The 16,725-nt window shown below is 46.1% G+C and overlaps 5 protein-coding genes across 5 annotated transcripts; 2 read left to right on the top strand and 3 right to left on the bottom strand.

Annotated features, from left to right (window-relative positions):
• Positions 1 to 8,545: 8,545 nt before the first annotated feature.
• Positions 8,546 to 9,926, bottom strand: LAJ45_10085 (uncharacterized protein; the record flags this gene model as incomplete). Its single annotated transcript, XM_046119616.1, has 2 exons — positions 8,546 to 9,130; positions 9,183 to 9,926. 2 exons carry the CDS (start codon positions 9,924 to 9,926, stop codon positions 8,546 to 8,548), a joined length of 1,329 nt encoding a protein of 442 aa, XP_045967247.1.
• An 890-nt stretch (positions 9,927 to 10,816) lies between these two features.
• Positions 10,817 to 11,826, top strand: LAJ45_10084 (uncharacterized protein; the record flags this gene model as incomplete). The annotated part of the gene is made up of 3 exons (XM_046119615.1): positions 10,817 to 11,057; positions 11,116 to 11,620; positions 11,673 to 11,826. The coding sequence occupies 3 exons, from the start codon at positions 10,817 to 10,819 to the stop codon at positions 11,824 to 11,826; spliced, it is 900 nt and encodes a 299-aa protein (XP_045967246.1).
• Positions 11,827 to 12,390: 564 nt separating this feature from the next.
• On the bottom strand, positions 12,391 to 12,909 carry LAJ45_10083 (uncharacterized protein; the record flags this gene model as incomplete). Its single annotated transcript, XM_046119614.1, has 4 exons — positions 12,391 to 12,498; positions 12,558 to 12,668; positions 12,738 to 12,814; positions 12,891 to 12,909. 4 exons carry the CDS (start codon positions 12,907 to 12,909, stop codon positions 12,391 to 12,393), a joined length of 315 nt encoding a protein of 104 aa, XP_045967245.1.
• Positions 12,910 to 13,427: 518 nt separating this feature from the next.
• On the top strand, positions 13,428 to 14,163 carry LAJ45_10082 (uncharacterized protein; the record flags this gene model as incomplete). Its single annotated transcript, XM_046119613.1, has 4 exons — positions 13,428 to 13,576; positions 13,630 to 13,706; positions 13,768 to 13,844; positions 13,915 to 14,163. The coding sequence occupies 4 exons, from the start codon at positions 13,428 to 13,430 to the stop codon at positions 14,161 to 14,163; spliced, it is 552 nt and encodes a 183-aa protein (XP_045967244.1).
• Positions 14,164 to 15,123: 960 nt separating this feature from the next.
• LAJ45_10081 (uncharacterized protein) lies at positions 15,124 to 16,442 on the bottom strand (the record flags this gene model as incomplete). The annotated part of the gene is made up of 7 exons (XM_046119612.1): positions 15,124 to 15,348; positions 15,424 to 15,504; positions 15,579 to 15,728; positions 15,799 to 15,858; positions 15,966 to 16,188; positions 16,258 to 16,337; positions 16,416 to 16,442. 7 exons carry the CDS (start codon positions 16,440 to 16,442, stop codon positions 15,124 to 15,126), a joined length of 846 nt encoding a protein of 281 aa, XP_045967243.1.
• Between the last annotated feature and the right edge of the window lie 283 nt (positions 16,443 to 16,725).

The following is a 16,725-nucleotide window of genomic DNA, read 5'->3' as shown; positions in this document are numbered from 1 at the left end:
TTTCACTTCTTCACCTATCAGAGCAACGACTGACACCGTTGCGCCGTTGGGCTTCCTCACGCTTCTCACCCCGCTGCTTCTTCCTCTCCGTCTATGGTTCGAATATCGGGCCGCTGGTACTCGCGTCTTGTGTTTGCAATTTCGTGCTTTTTCTTTTCTTTTCTTTTCTATCTCTTCCTATTTTTTCCTTTCTTTTTTCTGCCCACATCAACCACCATCTTCAGCGGATAATCTCCTCACCAGATTCAAGACCCGCTCAGCAACAGGAACAACGGCGCATCATCTGCATACACCCTACACTGCAGTCAATAACACGACACTAGCCACAACGCGAAATATCTGTGAGGCTTCGCCATATAACCGCACCAGAGACTCTCGACAGACGAATTCAGCATCTTATACCCAACAGCAAGCCTGAGCATAAACATAGACACACCGCGAAAGCTGCAGGATCAAACCAGGGAGCGATATCTCACCACGATACCTAGATGATGGGATCGTAAATAATCGAGCAATGCAGGCTTCCCTATGCGGCGGGATACTAACAAAATCCTCCAGATAGAAGGGGAGGGAAAGAAAGATGGTACAGGTATATCTTGTATAAGGGAGAAAGACGTGAGGTGGGAGCTGTCCGCGTTAATATACCACGAGCGGGTGGTTAGAGGAAGAAAGCACCTCGCCCGGTAGGTGATGGGTTGCGGGCCTGACTTTTGATGAACACGGACAAAAGGATACCTAATCTATACCATGGGGAAGAGATCCTCCGTATGGAGTGAGAAAAGAAAGGGCGACAAATGGAGAACTCACAAACGGCTGCGTAAAAGGAGCACGAAAAGGAACCATTTTGATTTCAGTGTGAAGAGGGAAATAATTGACCAGTAAACCCGTGTACAATGTTGTGGCACTCTAATAAGCCTGAGAAAAGAAGGGAGAAGATAGTCATACTCACAAAGGGATATGTAGGGACCTGAAAAGACGAACGTTATAAAGATATCCCTCCTTACAAGTTACAATAGTATAGGCAAGAGGAACCTCCCTCACGACGAGCTAACTAAGAGGAGGGCAGCAGAGAGAAGCAAGTGAGAAGAGAACCTTCGCCTTTAGCTAGCAAGGATAGGAATAAACCAAAAAAAAGTCCCCTTTCGATCTCCAGATATACGTCTATCCACTATCATACAAGGGGGACGATAGAAAGAACGCTGCTCGAACAATAAAGCAGGGGCGGTAGAAAGAGAATACCATCCGTCCAATGCTGTGAAAAGAAAATATATTTACGCGGAGTGGGCGGGAGGGTATTAATGAGAAGCCTTCCTTAGGACAAAAAGCACGAGATGAGGAGCGGAAAACATATTAACCATGCCGTAGAGAAACAACGGCCCTCTCACGCCAGGGTGTGCAATAGAAACTCGACAAAAGAAAGCACCTCCTCATGATCGAGTACGTGAGCAGAAAAGAGATCACTACCTGTCCCAATACAGGGAAGCCTCCCTTGCTTCCTACCTCAGATCACTTTATGTGGTTTTTGATACTGTTCGAGGTGGTGATGGGAAGAAGTCTTTCCATCCAACTAAGCCCCTTGAGCGGATAATTCAACTATTGACGGCAATAACCGAGAAAGGAAAACGTCACATCTCAACATCAGTTCTCTTGATGAGAAATATAAAGCCGGTGGCGATGAGAAGAGAACTTATCTATTCCAACAACGAGTCCTTTTAATGGAACATCTGATCGTCGATCCACGACAACAAGAAAACCCAGCATGTCCGACAGCACCAACCTTTTTAATGGGAACATCTGCCAGTAGCCAATGATGAGAAAGTGGTCATCCCGAACCCCTTGACGGGACACCTAATATCGGTGGCGAGGGGGGGGGGTCGGGAATTGCCCCATCCAACATCGATCCTTTGATGGGAATATCTGATGTCGGTGGTGACCATGAAGGAAAATCAGCCCGTCTCACCCCTCTTGATGGGTGTTCTAATACTCAGCAGTGGTGCTGAAAGATCCCATTCCATCGGCTTTAGACTTCTTTATGAAGTATCTGGTTGCCCATGGTAATTACGAGAGTAACAATCCTTCACAGTATGGGATCCCTTGATTGAGTATCTGAGACCAGTCGTAAGGAGAGATAAGAAAATATTCCAGCAAACCTCAGGTCATTGAATAGGAATTCTGATGCGGGTTGGTGATGAGAAACGCTATATCTTGAGGGGTATAGTAACGAACGGCTGAGAACCAGGGATCATAAGAAAAGAGGTTACTCTATTCATAATCAAAGCTCTTGAAGTGATTACCGGATGCGGTAGTGGGGCGGAAAAGAGATTAGCGCTCCCGGTCCGTAATCCTTGATAGGAACTACTACGAACAATACTGATTTTGCAAACATCTCATGCACCCTACTATTCGGCCCTTGAGGGACTCCCATTCTAGTGTTGACAAGGAAAATTGTTGGTCTCATCCGCTCTCAGATCTCTTGATGGGAACTTCACGACTCGTGGTGGCAAGGCGACCATCTCGTCCTATTCCGGTTTCCTTAATCATACGTCTGGGACTGGTGATGATGTGGAAAATGCCTCATCTCTCCCGCTTTCGAACACCTCTATGGGTATTCTGATGCTTGGAATGAGAAGGAGAAATAATCACTCGATATATCGGATCCCTTTATTTGAATTCAGGCGATTGGCGGTGATGAGGAAACGAAATAACCCTATCTGATTTCAGATCCCTTCATGGAATATATGATGCCCGTACTAGTAATAATAAGATCGTATCCTTTGTAATACCGAACGCTCTGATGGAGGATCTGGCTACCGAGGTTTACGGCGAAGTAATTGTGCTGTCCAGTCTCAACTCACTTGATGAGTATTTTTGTCGCCGGGGGTCGTAAATGGAAGACGAAAATCAGTCTCGGGCTCTTGATGAGAACTTCAAAGCAAATAATTTTCGGGCATGAGAAGTGGTCCCATTCAGCTTCAGTCCCCTTTATGGCAATCCCAATGTCGTTTGGGGTAAGAAAAGAAATTATTGCAATTAATGATAGGGGCTTCGATAGGACTTCAACTACTGGTGGTGATGAAAAAGAGAGCTATCCCCGCCTGAACTCTTTTATTCCAATGATCGACGGATAAAGAACTCCCTGCTCTAGGGCCCTTGGTAGATAACCAGTGGCCGCGAAAAGAAATTAGTCATTCCCAATTTCCTTGATGAGAAGTGTTTAATGACTAGCGGTTATGGGAATGAGGGGGGTAAATCATCCGGTCGAGTGTCAGGCCTTTTCATGAGAACTCCGTACTTATGGTGTTCGAAAAGTAAGTCGAATACGAAACAGAAATCATTTTATCCAATATTAGCCCCTTTATGGATATCCTGGCGATCGGTGGTGATGACCATACCTACAGGAAATCGAATTGTCGATTTTAGGGCTCTTGAGTTGACCCCGGGTACCGATGGAATATTGAAAAGAGTTCATCCCTCGCAGTCCCAGCTCCCTTGATGGTTATTCCGAGGACCGGTGGCGAAGATTATGAGGAAACGATAATTTGATGATCAGGAAGAAAAAGAAAGCATTCCAACCAGTAGCGGGTCCCTTGATGAGAACGGCGAATACTGATTTCGATGAGAAAGAAAGAGATTGCATCTAGTCTCAGTCCCTTTGATGGTTATTCTGATGACCGTTAGTTATGGTTATAAAGAAGAATATCTCATCCAGTATCAGGTCCCTTGATGAAAACTCTGACTACCGTTGATGATGGGAATGAAACTGCGGACGCAATCACATCGGGTCTCAGTCCCCTCGATGGACACTCTAACGACCGGCGGGACAAAACGATATACCCATAGCTTCAGGCTTCTTGATGAGCGCGCACCGATAGCTGGTGGTAGTAAAGATGGAGAGGAGAAAGATGGAGAATGAAGGGAAGAGGGAGGGGAGGACTCCTTATATACTCTATCTTAATGCCCATAAGTTTTTTTTCTTTCGAATTAGGGCTTGCCTTTATAGGGGCAAACCTTTGGATCTTTGCCGCCCTAGGCTTTCGATTGGAGGGGGTAAACAGGCAAACAGGCAAAGTAAAAATGATTGCTAGTCTAGGGTTCCCGAGAGGATAAGGCAAACAGTGAATTAATCACGTAAACCAGCAAACTTGGTAAGTAAGCTAATAAGTAAACTAGGAAACTAATAAACCAGCAAACAGTTGTAGGCCTAGGGTTAAATGTAAGGCGTATGGGCAAACAGGCAGTCACCGGGCTAAAAACTGTTCATCTAGAAACCTTCTTCGAACTTGAAGAAGGCTATAAATCAGATACAGAACTCAAATAATGGGATTCGGGGTAGAGAATCACAGTCTCGATCCACCGTTGTAGATGAGCCCCGATCCCTTTGAATGGAAATTGATGTCAGTACTCCAGATAGGACATGTCACCTACTTCGACTCTTCGCCACCTCTGGTGTTTCAAACCTAATCTAACAATATCAGTGACTAGATTCTAAAGGTACTAACTGAGCAGTAACAACGCTCTTGATATGTTCGATCATTATTAAACACTTAAACATCAAGGTTTACTGTGGTGTTTAGCGAGTGATCATCTATGATGCTCTAATCACCTGATAAGACGGAAAACAGGACAATACGAGTCTACTATGGCGCTATATCCTCGCCGCTGATCAAGCAGGACAGCATACAGCCGCGAAAAACGGTGAAATTCTTGACGAAATAACCCGAACTGTCCCGCAGGGAGGTTGATTGAGCAATCAGATTCTCTGTCTTGGCTGGTAACAAGCGGTAAGCACGAGTATGAAATACCGTCTCAGAACATGGCAGGGTAGATAGTTACATCACAACTTATCACTCGGCTTCTAAACCCCTCCAGACGCGGCCTCATGCCATCCAACGTTCCCCGCTTAGAAACCTTTCTATGGCTGCTTTAAGATTTCCTATTTCTGAAGAACATGAGAGCGCCTTAGTAGTTACTTTTGTAGCTAATATAGAGAAGTACTGGCACTTTAACCCTTTATAATAATTGTGTGTGCGTAGTACCGTCTCCGGTTGTTATATTGGCAACTACTAGTGAAGTCTACCAAGTTGAGAGAGAGCAATATGATATGGTCTATAAAAGCACTTGGAGCGAGGTTTGAGATAGATTTTGAGGTGCCTCACCCCCATTAATGCACCTCCTTGCCTGACACCATTGTTCTCAGGGTGCCTCAAGGAATCTCGAGGCAGTTTTTAAAGAGCAAAAAGCGGCACCCGCACCACAAGAACTCTCTATACTTGATCTATTAATCTTATCTTTATCAGGCCGATTATACAAGTGTATACTATGCCAAGAATTGTCCTTGGGGCCCTTGAGGTAAGGACAGATAGGGCCCTCGAGTTCTCTTATCCTTTTAGAGAATTCTCCTTATATGTTATCGGGGACATATGCTCAATCGCAAGACAAGGACACTAGAACGCTCGTATTTGTGGACGATACTAGAGCCATAGTCACCAGAACAACCAAAATGCATCTACCATTACCCAGTATACACTACACGCTAAAAGAGCACCTACTGGACGCAATGACAAAGACAAGGAACGCAGACGCATCACCTACAATTCTACTTTACAACCAAGGATGTAACTACTCAAAACGAGCTCCGCTGGTCGATTAGAGGACTAAACCTGTTCACCTACTTGGCTGGTGAGATATAATGGCGGGCGCAGATGTGGGATATCTAGCCACTATGGGGGTACACATCGATACCGGAGCCAGAGGCACCATGAGCGAGGAAGAACTCGGGTGCGGCGTACTAAATATCTAGGCAGAATCTCCACTCACCCCACAACTGCCGGTCGAGAGAGTGGCAGGGTAGCCAACACAGCTGAATGGGTAAACTAGCTACAGAGAACTTACACCGCCGATCTCTAGCAGTGGATATCGACAGCCTTTACACGTCATCAGTCTCTTTCACAGAATTTACGGAAAAGATCTAAAATGACACAGTTTTCGGTAGAAGTGCTCTATAATAGCACATGACACAAACACTTGTAGTCCGCTATGATCTAGAATGAGTACTAAAGCATTATGGATGGCTGAGGACTGTTATTGAAGGGTTAGGGGTTCTGCTTCCTTTTGGCACACTGCCAAGCTCAAATATCACTTCCAGAACAGCACCAACATGGGCGAGTGGTCTAGTGGTTAGACTGCTCGTCGGGTTAGACACCGAGTGTTTGTGCTCAGGACGACGGAAGGTCCTGGGTTCGAGCCAGGGGTGGGAGTAGTAACTGGATTTGGTCGCCGGTTGCAGTACTTTTTGTTCTTTTTTGTTTATTTTTTTCTAATTAAATAAATTAGGAAGCTATTTCCATTTTTGATTTCTCTAATGAGAAAGGGATGAGTGGTAGGGCTGGAAATCTATCCTTCGTACTGGCTCTGCCAGATGTTTTTGTCAGTGCTCTCGGCGTGAGGTCGAGTAGGCATTCTATTCGGACCGGCCATAACAAACCGTGTCATTTTACACCATGTGTTATTGCAGAGCACGTGAACCGAAAACTCAACTAGCAGCCGAGTGATTTGTTATGATTAACTATGGATATCGAAGCTTCGCTGTGTGTCTCCGTGCTGGAGCTACAGAAATACAGATCATTATCGTGGTTTACTAGTTTGGGGCGCATAGCTATAACTTCAGTGCCGAGTCTGTACTTACAGTGCTGCACGTGCCGTATATGCATCAACGAGCCGGGACTAATGACGTGGGGATGGAAACACGGTGCCGGAAAAAAAATGTGCCTAGGGCTGTAAGATTTCAACTGGACTCTAGGACCCTATGGCAGCGTTTTTAATGCTAGATATAAACCGCGCTTAAACCTAGGTGGACCTCTATTATGGACGGATGACATGTTGATGTGATAAAGTCATTATTGAGGGCGGTTAAAAGTGTTAGTAGTTGATAATCTCTCGTTATTTGAAAACTAATTAAGTACTAAAACTACACATGAAGCATCATGCGGGCACTAACTTCATACCATCTCTTGAACCATTATGGCACAGACTGGATATATAGCGCGCCGCCGATATCTCCGTCCTGAGATGCCATTCGTTTGTTAAGACGTTGGAGAAACCCGGTAACTGCAACTTCTAATATCTACTTCATCACCACCACCTCCACCACCACCACCACCACCACCACCTCCTCCTCCTCCCAGAGCTGGAACCTCAGGAAATTCTCATAGTCAGCGCTCACGACCATAATATTCCACCGGCCGATGGGCTCAACTAGAAGAACCTATCATCGATCAACCCGTGACCGATATCATTGTCCCCTCCCAAGCACTCGTTCCGGTAGATACCGGGGCCCGCCCTTTAATGAACCCCCCCCCCCCCCCCCAAACCACCATCACAATCCTTACTCCACGCGCCCATAATCCCTCCAGATGCTCTTGCCCTCCGATTAGTCCGACGCCAGCCCAAACTCCCTATGTTGCTGTTGTTAGTGACGGCTGTCTTAGGGTTGCAAGCTGTGAGTTATAGTGCGTTGTAGAACCCTTATACGTGCGCCATTAGCGGCTGGCAGGTGTTTGTGGATGTGCTGGAATGAGCGGTAGTTTGGAGGCCGGTCTTCCCCATTACCAAGAGGCAAACTGCGTCTCGCGCGCGCTCTTATGTTGTGGGTCGTTGGTATAATCCAGTCCATCCAGGAAATGCTGAACAAGACGGCCTGGCAAGTAAGTTGAAGTGATCGGCATTTTAGAGCAAAAGCCACGCATTTTGCCCCTCTCACCCACCAGCACGAGGATTATGAACTGAAACAAATTCTTGAGAACAAGTGATTTAGAGAACAGATCGATCGTCTCAAATAAAACGTCAATCGCCCCGAATAGAACATTGATATTGGTATAACAATGTAACTAGCAAGTTAGCTAGTATATAGGTAGATCAGACAACCCTTCGGCCGACGATCGCCAGCCAAGATCAACCTGAGCTGGCATCAAATATGTTCCCCATCGCTTTTACTATCCAATGCTCTGGTTCAAAACCAAGATCCACTCAGGAGTACATCCCTCTCGGGGCACCCAAATTCCCCTCCTTTCCAACCACCTATCACTTACTAACATTGAGCAAGTATAGCAGAGATCAATCAAACCTCAGAAACAAAGAGATATCAAACAACAACACTGGACCAGCCCAAAAGCTCAGTCACACGCACACAAAAAATACGGTGCACCTCATCCCCTCATACAAAAAGAAAAGAAACAAAAGGAAAAAAAGCACTAGGAAACATTAAAGCAATCAATAAACTGGAAAAAATAGACTAAACATGTGGTTAGTGAACCTTTACGATTCCAGTCATTATCCAGTAACTTTCTGCTTGAAGCGTCGAGAAAAAAAATGACAAGCAAAACACATAGTGGGACAAAAAAAAAAGTCCCTAGAAATTTGAAGACCGCACACAAATAAGGTCCAAGCGCAAACGCATTGAAAAACAATGAGAATAAAACAAGAAAGAAAGAAAAAATAGAGGGGAAAAGGCGGAAAGATATAGTTGTTTTGGTAAAATTAGGTAACCTCACTCGTCCAGTAACATCTCTGCAAACTGGTCGAGTTGGATGTACCGAAATTTACCCTTCCACTTTGTCTTAAACTCAGCAGCCTTATAGCTGAATCCTAAGCTCTTTTTGAAAGCCACCAGCTCGACGTTCCAACCCTTCGTCAATGCCCTCTCCACCACTTTAAAAAATCCCGGACTGTATTCCCCAGCCGCCGCATCACCTGATGCCAGAACTAGTGTGCTCGGCTCATAATCGACGATCGACTCCATCATTTTCAGATGAAGAATCTCATCAACCGCCTGTTCCACCTTCGCCATACGCGTCTTCAGCGGGCTGTTTGTATCAGAGCCCGAAGAAGAACTGTACTTAACAGTTCGCTCTTTAACGACTCTCTCGAGAATGCTATTTTCATATCCGAGAGCCTCGGCCTCAAGCATAACAGGTGTGATGGGAGAGCTACCGACAAGGGCCTTTTTGACGGTTGGTCGTCCGCGCTCAAGGATGAGCGAAAAATTGTGAAACGAGAACTTAGGAGCGCGAACCCGCGCGGTTTTGGGTTGACCACGAATCTGCTTAATCAGTTCATAGAAGCTGATCAAAATCTAGTCAGAGTTAGCAAGGACAACACTATGTAGATAGAATTGGTGCGCTCACGTTTGAATTGTCGATAAAGACATGTATGTCAGTGGGTTGGGGCGCAAGGGGACGGGGAATATCAAGCGTAAGGAGGGTAACACGGTCTGAGGGGAAGAGGCGTATTATCATCTGGATTAGCTGGGCTTTACGCTCGCTAACAGGCAGCCCCGAGGTCCGAATTACCGGACGCTGTAGGGAATTGCTCTGGACGACGGGTGCTAAACCGTCGTCGCGGGGCAAAATGCTGGCAGGGGTAAGGCGGATGCGGGGCGTGGATCGGGATGTCTTTTCCGCGGGATTCGCGGAATTCGCGGAATTCGCGAAAGTCGAAGTAACACGAATTCGGGTTCGAGGAGGTTTGCGAGGTATCTCTTCAGTAGTATCAGTATGGTTTTCGGTGCTATCGGTAGCCGGGGACTGTTCGGGGGCGATAGATGTTCCATTAAGTGTGACCGTGACGTTGGGACTCCTTCTCCTCTTTCTCCTTCGTGATGTCCCCTTTTCAGGGGAATCAACCGGCGGCGGCGGAGGAGGGGAGGGAGGTGGAGTAAGGATGCTGTCTAGAGACGGAAGCGGTGTAGAGTCATTGTGACAATCATTCAGAAAACTCCAAAGAGCTGAAAAGTCGCCCAGTGACCTCACGTCACCAGACGCATCAGATGCCACAGCCCCGGGATCAAGTTCAAATGGGTTTTTGGGTCCCGCGGAGAGTGTATCTAGAAGATCAATCACCGGGGAGAGATCAAATCCTATACTGCTCATATACAGAGGCTTTAGCGAAGTAAACTCGCCGAATCTAGTTGGTGTTGTTTGATAGTTGAGTTCCAATAGCGGCAAGGGTGGCAACGAAGCTACAAACGATGAAAATTGATTATCAGGTGTCAGTTGTGGGGTACGAGAGGCTGAGAAGGGAAATAGACATGTAGTAAATGGGCAAAAAAATAAAAAAAGAGTACGGGAAGATCAAAGATTAAAGGAAAAGTAAAGCGTTCAGGCAAACAAAAGAAGATGAGAAAGAGAGGAGGAAGGGAGGGAGGTGATGTGTTTCATGGGATAAGTATGGATCATGGTGTGAAGTGGAGTACAGTGTAGCACAGTATGATTGGGTACTCTACGGCATGTACCACAGATTATGATTATGTAACAAAAGCTGGAGCCTCGAATGCAGGCGGCAGCTCTGGCGGCGGAGTAAGCATTTTTGCCTGGCTTGTTGGGCCGCCCATGACCTTACAAGTTACAACTTACGCTAGATAACGGCCTCACCTCCCGTCCCCACGATCTGTGCTGTGATTCATCGTTGGCTTCACGTGCTAGCACGATAAGGTCTGTGTGGTCATGGGTTAGGGTTATCTCGGCTCTCCTATCCCCCGTTAACCGCATCTGTCTGATAGCCGGATGTCCCTGGGTCTCATCTCTGCTTATCTATTCAGCCATCCACGATATCGGCCCCCCCGTTCTGACCCCCATCCATTTTATTCGTCCATCTATCTTTACCACCCACCCCCCCAATTAACTTCCCTTCCATCCCCCTTCTCTCTCCTTTCTAGCCTATAGGTGATCCTATTCTGTCATTTCAATTGTCGACATTCCCCCTCTATATCAGGTATTCAACCTCCATTTCCCAACCATATTGAAGAACATCACCACCCATCATGGCTATCCATCCCTTGTCCCCCGCTCCCGTCGACCCTACTCCTCCTAATACTCAAAGTTTTGCCACATCTGGCATTACCCTAACTATCCCTCTCGACGTCAACCCCGAACCACAGCCTTCCACCGCAAAGGCTCGTCGTGCCGCAGCAGCCTCCACCGAACGCCGAGATAGTTTGAAACGTCGCGAAGCATTGCTGCGCGGAAAGGAGGGTAGTCGGCGTCGCCAACGCTGGGAGAATGGTACTTGGCATATCTTTACACTGGCGCTCTTGGTAGTTCATGTTCTAATGCTGTGTAGATCGCTTGCTTTCAAACCCCCATGCTGTGCCTCCTTCAGCCGCAGATTGGGAGCCTAGGCCTCTGCATTCCCAGAAGCATGTTCCATACGAATTCGCCTCCCTGTGGGATACTCCTGCCTTTCAAAAGCGACATCAACGCAATGCAAAGTCCAAGCAGGAGGTTGTTGATAAGGTTCCAAGGGAGCTGAAGGCTCGCTTGAAGCGTTCCCATGCTGCTGTAGATCTACTTCATGTTTTGGAGGAGGAAGTAAGGAAGTTCATCCTCGGTGAACAAAAAGAAACCGCTCGCGAGATGGAGCATGAACGTCCAGAGAGTCCGGTTCATGTCAATATCGAGGACGTGGAGGATGAGTCGGACGAGGAGATTGTCTTCATTAGCAAGAAGATGAGATACCAGCAAAGACAACAGGATATGAGTTCGTCCGTATTGTCTATTGCAGATGTGAGGGTGACGGAGAAGGTTCTCTTTGAGAGCTTGCTGTCAGACCCTAGTGCCTCCTTTGGGTAAGCTCCCCCCCAATATCACATACTGGCTAGTGGATACTGAATTTTTTAGACGCTGGTTGGTCCATGCCATCGCCTCATATTATGACCTCAAGAGCTGGAGTGTCACGACCGGAAACCAACGTCTGGCCTACATTGGCTTCAAGGAGAGCGCTACCTCGAAGCTATCCCAGGGCGTCCCAAGGCCGCTCTATCTAATGCTATAAACATTATGATTCGAATATAGTTATGCTAGAGGGTGACTCTTCAATAGTCCCAACTCTTTCTCTTTATAATCTTTGTTTCTGCTCAACCATACTCCGATTAGTTATGACCCTTTAGTAACGTGAAGAAAACTTTTAATGTTGTATATCGCCTTCTTTTAATTAAATGCTTTAGAAATATAGTTCATTCCCCTAAACAGTACATACATTTATCTGCGTGTGACTGAAGTATTCTTGGCATCGTTGCCTAAATGAACGAGACCAGGGTCTATCTAGAGTATGTACCATATACATGATCTTCCGGTAGTATCATTGAGCCCTTAACATGGATTATTTACACCGACCAAACGGGCAACCCCCAACCCCACTCAAACCAACTTAAGGAATCTGATATCGCATTATCCTCATATAACAATCACCATATCCATATAGCACAGCCCTCCCATAGCTACAGATTGCGGGACTTCCTATCGATCTCAGTAGGCCGGGACCCGGGGTGGTATTGGGCTAGCAAAAACAAATATGAAATATCTTTTTTTTTGCTGTTCATAAAAGTCGTCCCAGTACTTAGCGTGCACTATATACCCTCCTGGTGTCATGATTTGGAAATCTTCGGGGTCCAAGAAGCCTATCGTGCCCTTCGGCCAGAAAAAAAAGAACCGCAGCCTTCAAACCCTATTTTTCTCAGAAAGCCATAAATTATAATAGAGTATCGGTATCGACGGTTGACTCACTTTGTATGTTGCTATTTCCTCGATAGGACATACAAATTGGTTGAAAACTGTATTTTTGTAATCAACTCGGGAGAGTACTGCATAACCTGGAGGTATATCGGCCATCGTGTTCTAGGTAATAAATATGTATTAGCAAACAATTATACAGATCTCGGGCGTAAATTAAAGCATATATAAGACCTTTGCAACAGTGTCGATGACGACGATAGCAGTTTCTCTGATGTAGAAATGTATCGCCGAGTAGTCAAATGAAAATACTGTAACAGGAGTACCACCGTGTTAAAGAGGGGAGAGTGAGTTTAAGGCAGACGCCAAGGATTCAAGAAATATTACACTGCACACACCACATCATTCCTCGGGCTAAGAACCAGAAAACGCAAGTAATGATACAGGGATTATTTATATGGGGTGACCATAAATATAATCCACATATGTACCCATGCGTTCATTAGATGGTCGGAATTCTTAGTTGCAATGATATCCGACCATTTAATGAACGCCCGAGTACAATACGATCAAAAAACGGGGTGAAATCAGTACTGTATGACTGCGGGATTTAGTGAATAGTATGGCATTTCAAAAAGAATACCGTAGTAATGCCGTATTCTTACTGCATTAGACATGATTTTATTTCAATGGCTTACCTAAAGTAGGTCTTCTTTCTCTCGTGTGATTTGGAGGATCTTAGATATCGGGCGTTTTGACAAACCCTGACACTCAAGCACCGAAGGAGGACTAGCGCCCGGACGAACTTGAGCCTCAATCCACAATTGACGACGGTGTCCACAAGCCAAACCTCTCTCAACAACTCCACCACCCCGTGTCCCACCAACCACTAACCCACATACCATCACCCCGTACGAACAAAATATGCATTCCTCACTCGTGCGCGTTCAGAATGTCTTTGGGTTCTTCACAACGGTTGCTTTCTGTGTCGCATCGCTGGTAGCTCTGTCAAGCGTGTTGTTTCCAACAGAACCAACAGCTGGCACAGCTGTAGATATTACCAACTTCAAAGTGTACGTGAAGCGCGACCTGACTAAAGCTGGCGGATATTGATGGTGTGCTATAGAACGAAAGGCAGAGTCCGACAATACCATTCCTCGAAACCTCATGAGCTCGCAGCGATTAACTTCGACCTTGAAGCCGGTAAGATACTTCCCCTTCACTCGAGTTCCCTGCGCTTTGATTTGGGGACTAACAATTTTAGATCTGGAACCCCTCTTCAACTGGAACACCAAGCAGGTCTTTGCCTATGTCTCCGTCTCTTACCCAGGCCAGAAATTTGTATATCCCGCCACCGCTTCACTCCCCGCGCGCTCTTAATCGCATAGCTTCAGATCGCTAATTTTTACAGACTGAGAACGAAGTCGTGATCTGGGACCGAATCATCAGCACCCCCGCAAAGGCAAAAATCAACCTCAAGAACCAGAAGCCGAAATACAAGCTTAACGATATCACTGGGAAGATGGCGGAGAGGACTAATGTAACGCTGACATTCCACTGGAATGTGCAGCCGCATGTCGGCGCTTTGACCTGGGGAGAGAGTGGAAAGTCAGAGCCTATCACGCTACCGGGATTTGAGAAGAAGGCGGGGAGCGTTTAGGTTACTGGCCTAGAATGTGTATTTTAGGAGTGTGATTATTGCAATACTAGCTGCAATCACCGTTTGATGTTAATCATGATATCGCACTCGATACACCTACCAATTAAGGTTAAGCGCGCGGGATTTAGTAGGAAATTTCAATGTTAGCAAATTATTACAAGATTATACATAGAAACCAACCCTGCACCTGGAGGTGTCTCTTCTATTGTAGTCCTACACGCATAGTTATTAAGAAAGATTTATTAAAGGCCTATATGATCGAGACTATTTGTAAAATGGTGAATCTCTATAACTAGAGGTGTGGAATCACTGAAAGGATATTCGGTGTCCAACTCACATAGCACAAACCCTAATATAATTTTATATCCATCTTTGACCTGTACACGATATATCTTATCATAAATCGATTGCTAACGCGCGTTTAACGGAGTTCCAGGTGCTTTTCTGCTGTAACCTAATCGGGGACTCGATCATCATATATCACTCGGTTACGAAATCTTTCTGTTATTAACCCAACGATTTTTCTTCTTCTCTGGGGTGGTGTCTCGAGCGAATAAATCCTTGTTTAAAGCTCGACAGGTTTTATAATAGTAGCTCCAGACCGTTTGAACTTGGGCAAATATATGATGTCCTACCCACGGGCCCAAACTGAACCCAACGATTTGCACCGAATTTAGATGCCACGTCGTACGTTATAGTTTAGAAAGGGTTTTTCGATCACTCTCTCTATCTGAAAGCTATTAAGAAATGTTTGGAGCAGTTAAAGAAAAACGGTGAAACTAGTAACGAATAAACCAAAAAAAAAAAAAAAAAAAAAAGTCTTCCCTGTTCACCATATTCCAATCTCCAGAAATAAGCTCAATATTCCAGCCGACGGCTCATGCATATGCGACAGCCCAGCTAGAGTGCAGTTCCTTAGCGTTGACACCCTATACCCGATATTACACCCGGTAGTATTCTCTACCTTAAGTCGGTTTCTTCTTGCTCGGCCTCCTGTAGCTGTCTCTGTCTCTCGATAGTGTGCGGGAACGCACTAGCTATCATAAGATTTATCGTAAGATATATCTTGCGGAACGCTTCGTCCTCTTCCGATCGGTACTTTACCATCTCGCGGTGATTTCTATTAATCCCAATTTCCTCGGCGTTGATTGCGCCTGGTATCACCGCGGAGAACTTCGGTACAATCTACATGCAGTCCATGAGAAAACACTGAGCAAGGTTATGGCGGCGGGGGTGGGGACTAAAGAAGAAAGAACCTACCAACTTTTTCCCCGCAGGGGTCGGCGTCATATAAGTTTCGTACAGAAACTTTGTTTCAAACTGGCCGCTGATTGAGTTGAACTGCTCTGATGTTCCAGCATCTCCGAGTGCATCTCTAGGTGCTTTAGCAGTTTTGTGTTGGTATCGATGAATACCGATGCGATGTTAATCAGGGATTTGGCCAGCGGGACGTCGTTTCCACCCTGGTGGGGGTCCCAAAAAAACATGATGCCGTACGTGGAGAGATGAATGTCTTTATGAGCGACGAGGTGGTCCTTATTTGCCAGGCTAGCGTGTATTAAGGCCTTGAGGACTTAGCTTAACTCATCATGCCACCAGCCACATCCATCGAAGCAGAGGAAAGGGTAAACCTACACTTTTACAGATGATGCCGCCTAAACTATGTGCAATAAAGATTATTGGTCGTCCTTCCGTCTACACATGTACCACGCCATGTCAGATTTTTTTTATCTTGGGGCCCAACCACTAGCCCACCAACCGATAGGCCAAGCTAGTTCAAACTATCCAAACACCAAGCTTACCTGCGTCGACCTCCTAACCAAGCTCAGATCCGACACCAACGCCACACCGTGATCATGCAGATGCTGCTCCGACACCGGACCATGCGTCCTCGAATCGTACCCGTAGCTAAAGATACGCGCATTCGGGCTCTTCTCCGGCAGCAAATCCTTGAGCCAATTCACGCCGTTATCGGCGGTCCAGGACCTCTCGCGGTGGCCGTTGAGGCCATGAATTGCAACAATGCTGAAGCGATTTATATACGGATTAACACGACTACATGCTAGTTATGTTTTTGTTGGGAGGGAAACGTACTCTATAATCGGGTTTATCCCAGCAGAAAACTCCTTTAGGCCGAATGCCTCGCGCTCGACAGCTTCGTTTGATCGTGACTTCTGAATATGATCAAGCACGAGTTATTATCTGAGTTGGCAAGCAGAGCTGAGAAGACAAACCAACTTGGCAAGAAATACCTTCTTTTGCGAAAAGATCTTGAACATTTCAAGCTCGTGATAGCGGTTGAATTGAAGAACAGAATGTTGGGGATGGGCACAGAGAGTTGGCGCCTGGCCGACGTCGTGGGGTGAAATAAAAGTGAGGCTCTAGCTCTGGCCTACGAAGAACTGACACCCCGCAGTGTGCTTGTTTGTGCGGGACAACAAATAGCGCGTGCGCGCCAAAGGCTGAATTACCGAATAGAGCGCCTCCTATGGGCACCTATGAGATGCGGCTCGACCGAATCAAAGCCTTCTGGCGCGAACGCAGTTTAATCCTTAACTTGGC

This window comes from Morchella importuna, assembly GCF_003444635.1.
Source record: "Morchella importuna strain M04M26 chromosome Unknown Morimp01GS041, whole genome shotgun sequence".
NCBI lineage: Eukaryota > Fungi > Ascomycota > Pezizomycetes > Pezizales > Morchellaceae > Morchella > Morchella importuna.
This window is presented reverse-complemented; position numbering and strand designations above follow the sequence as displayed.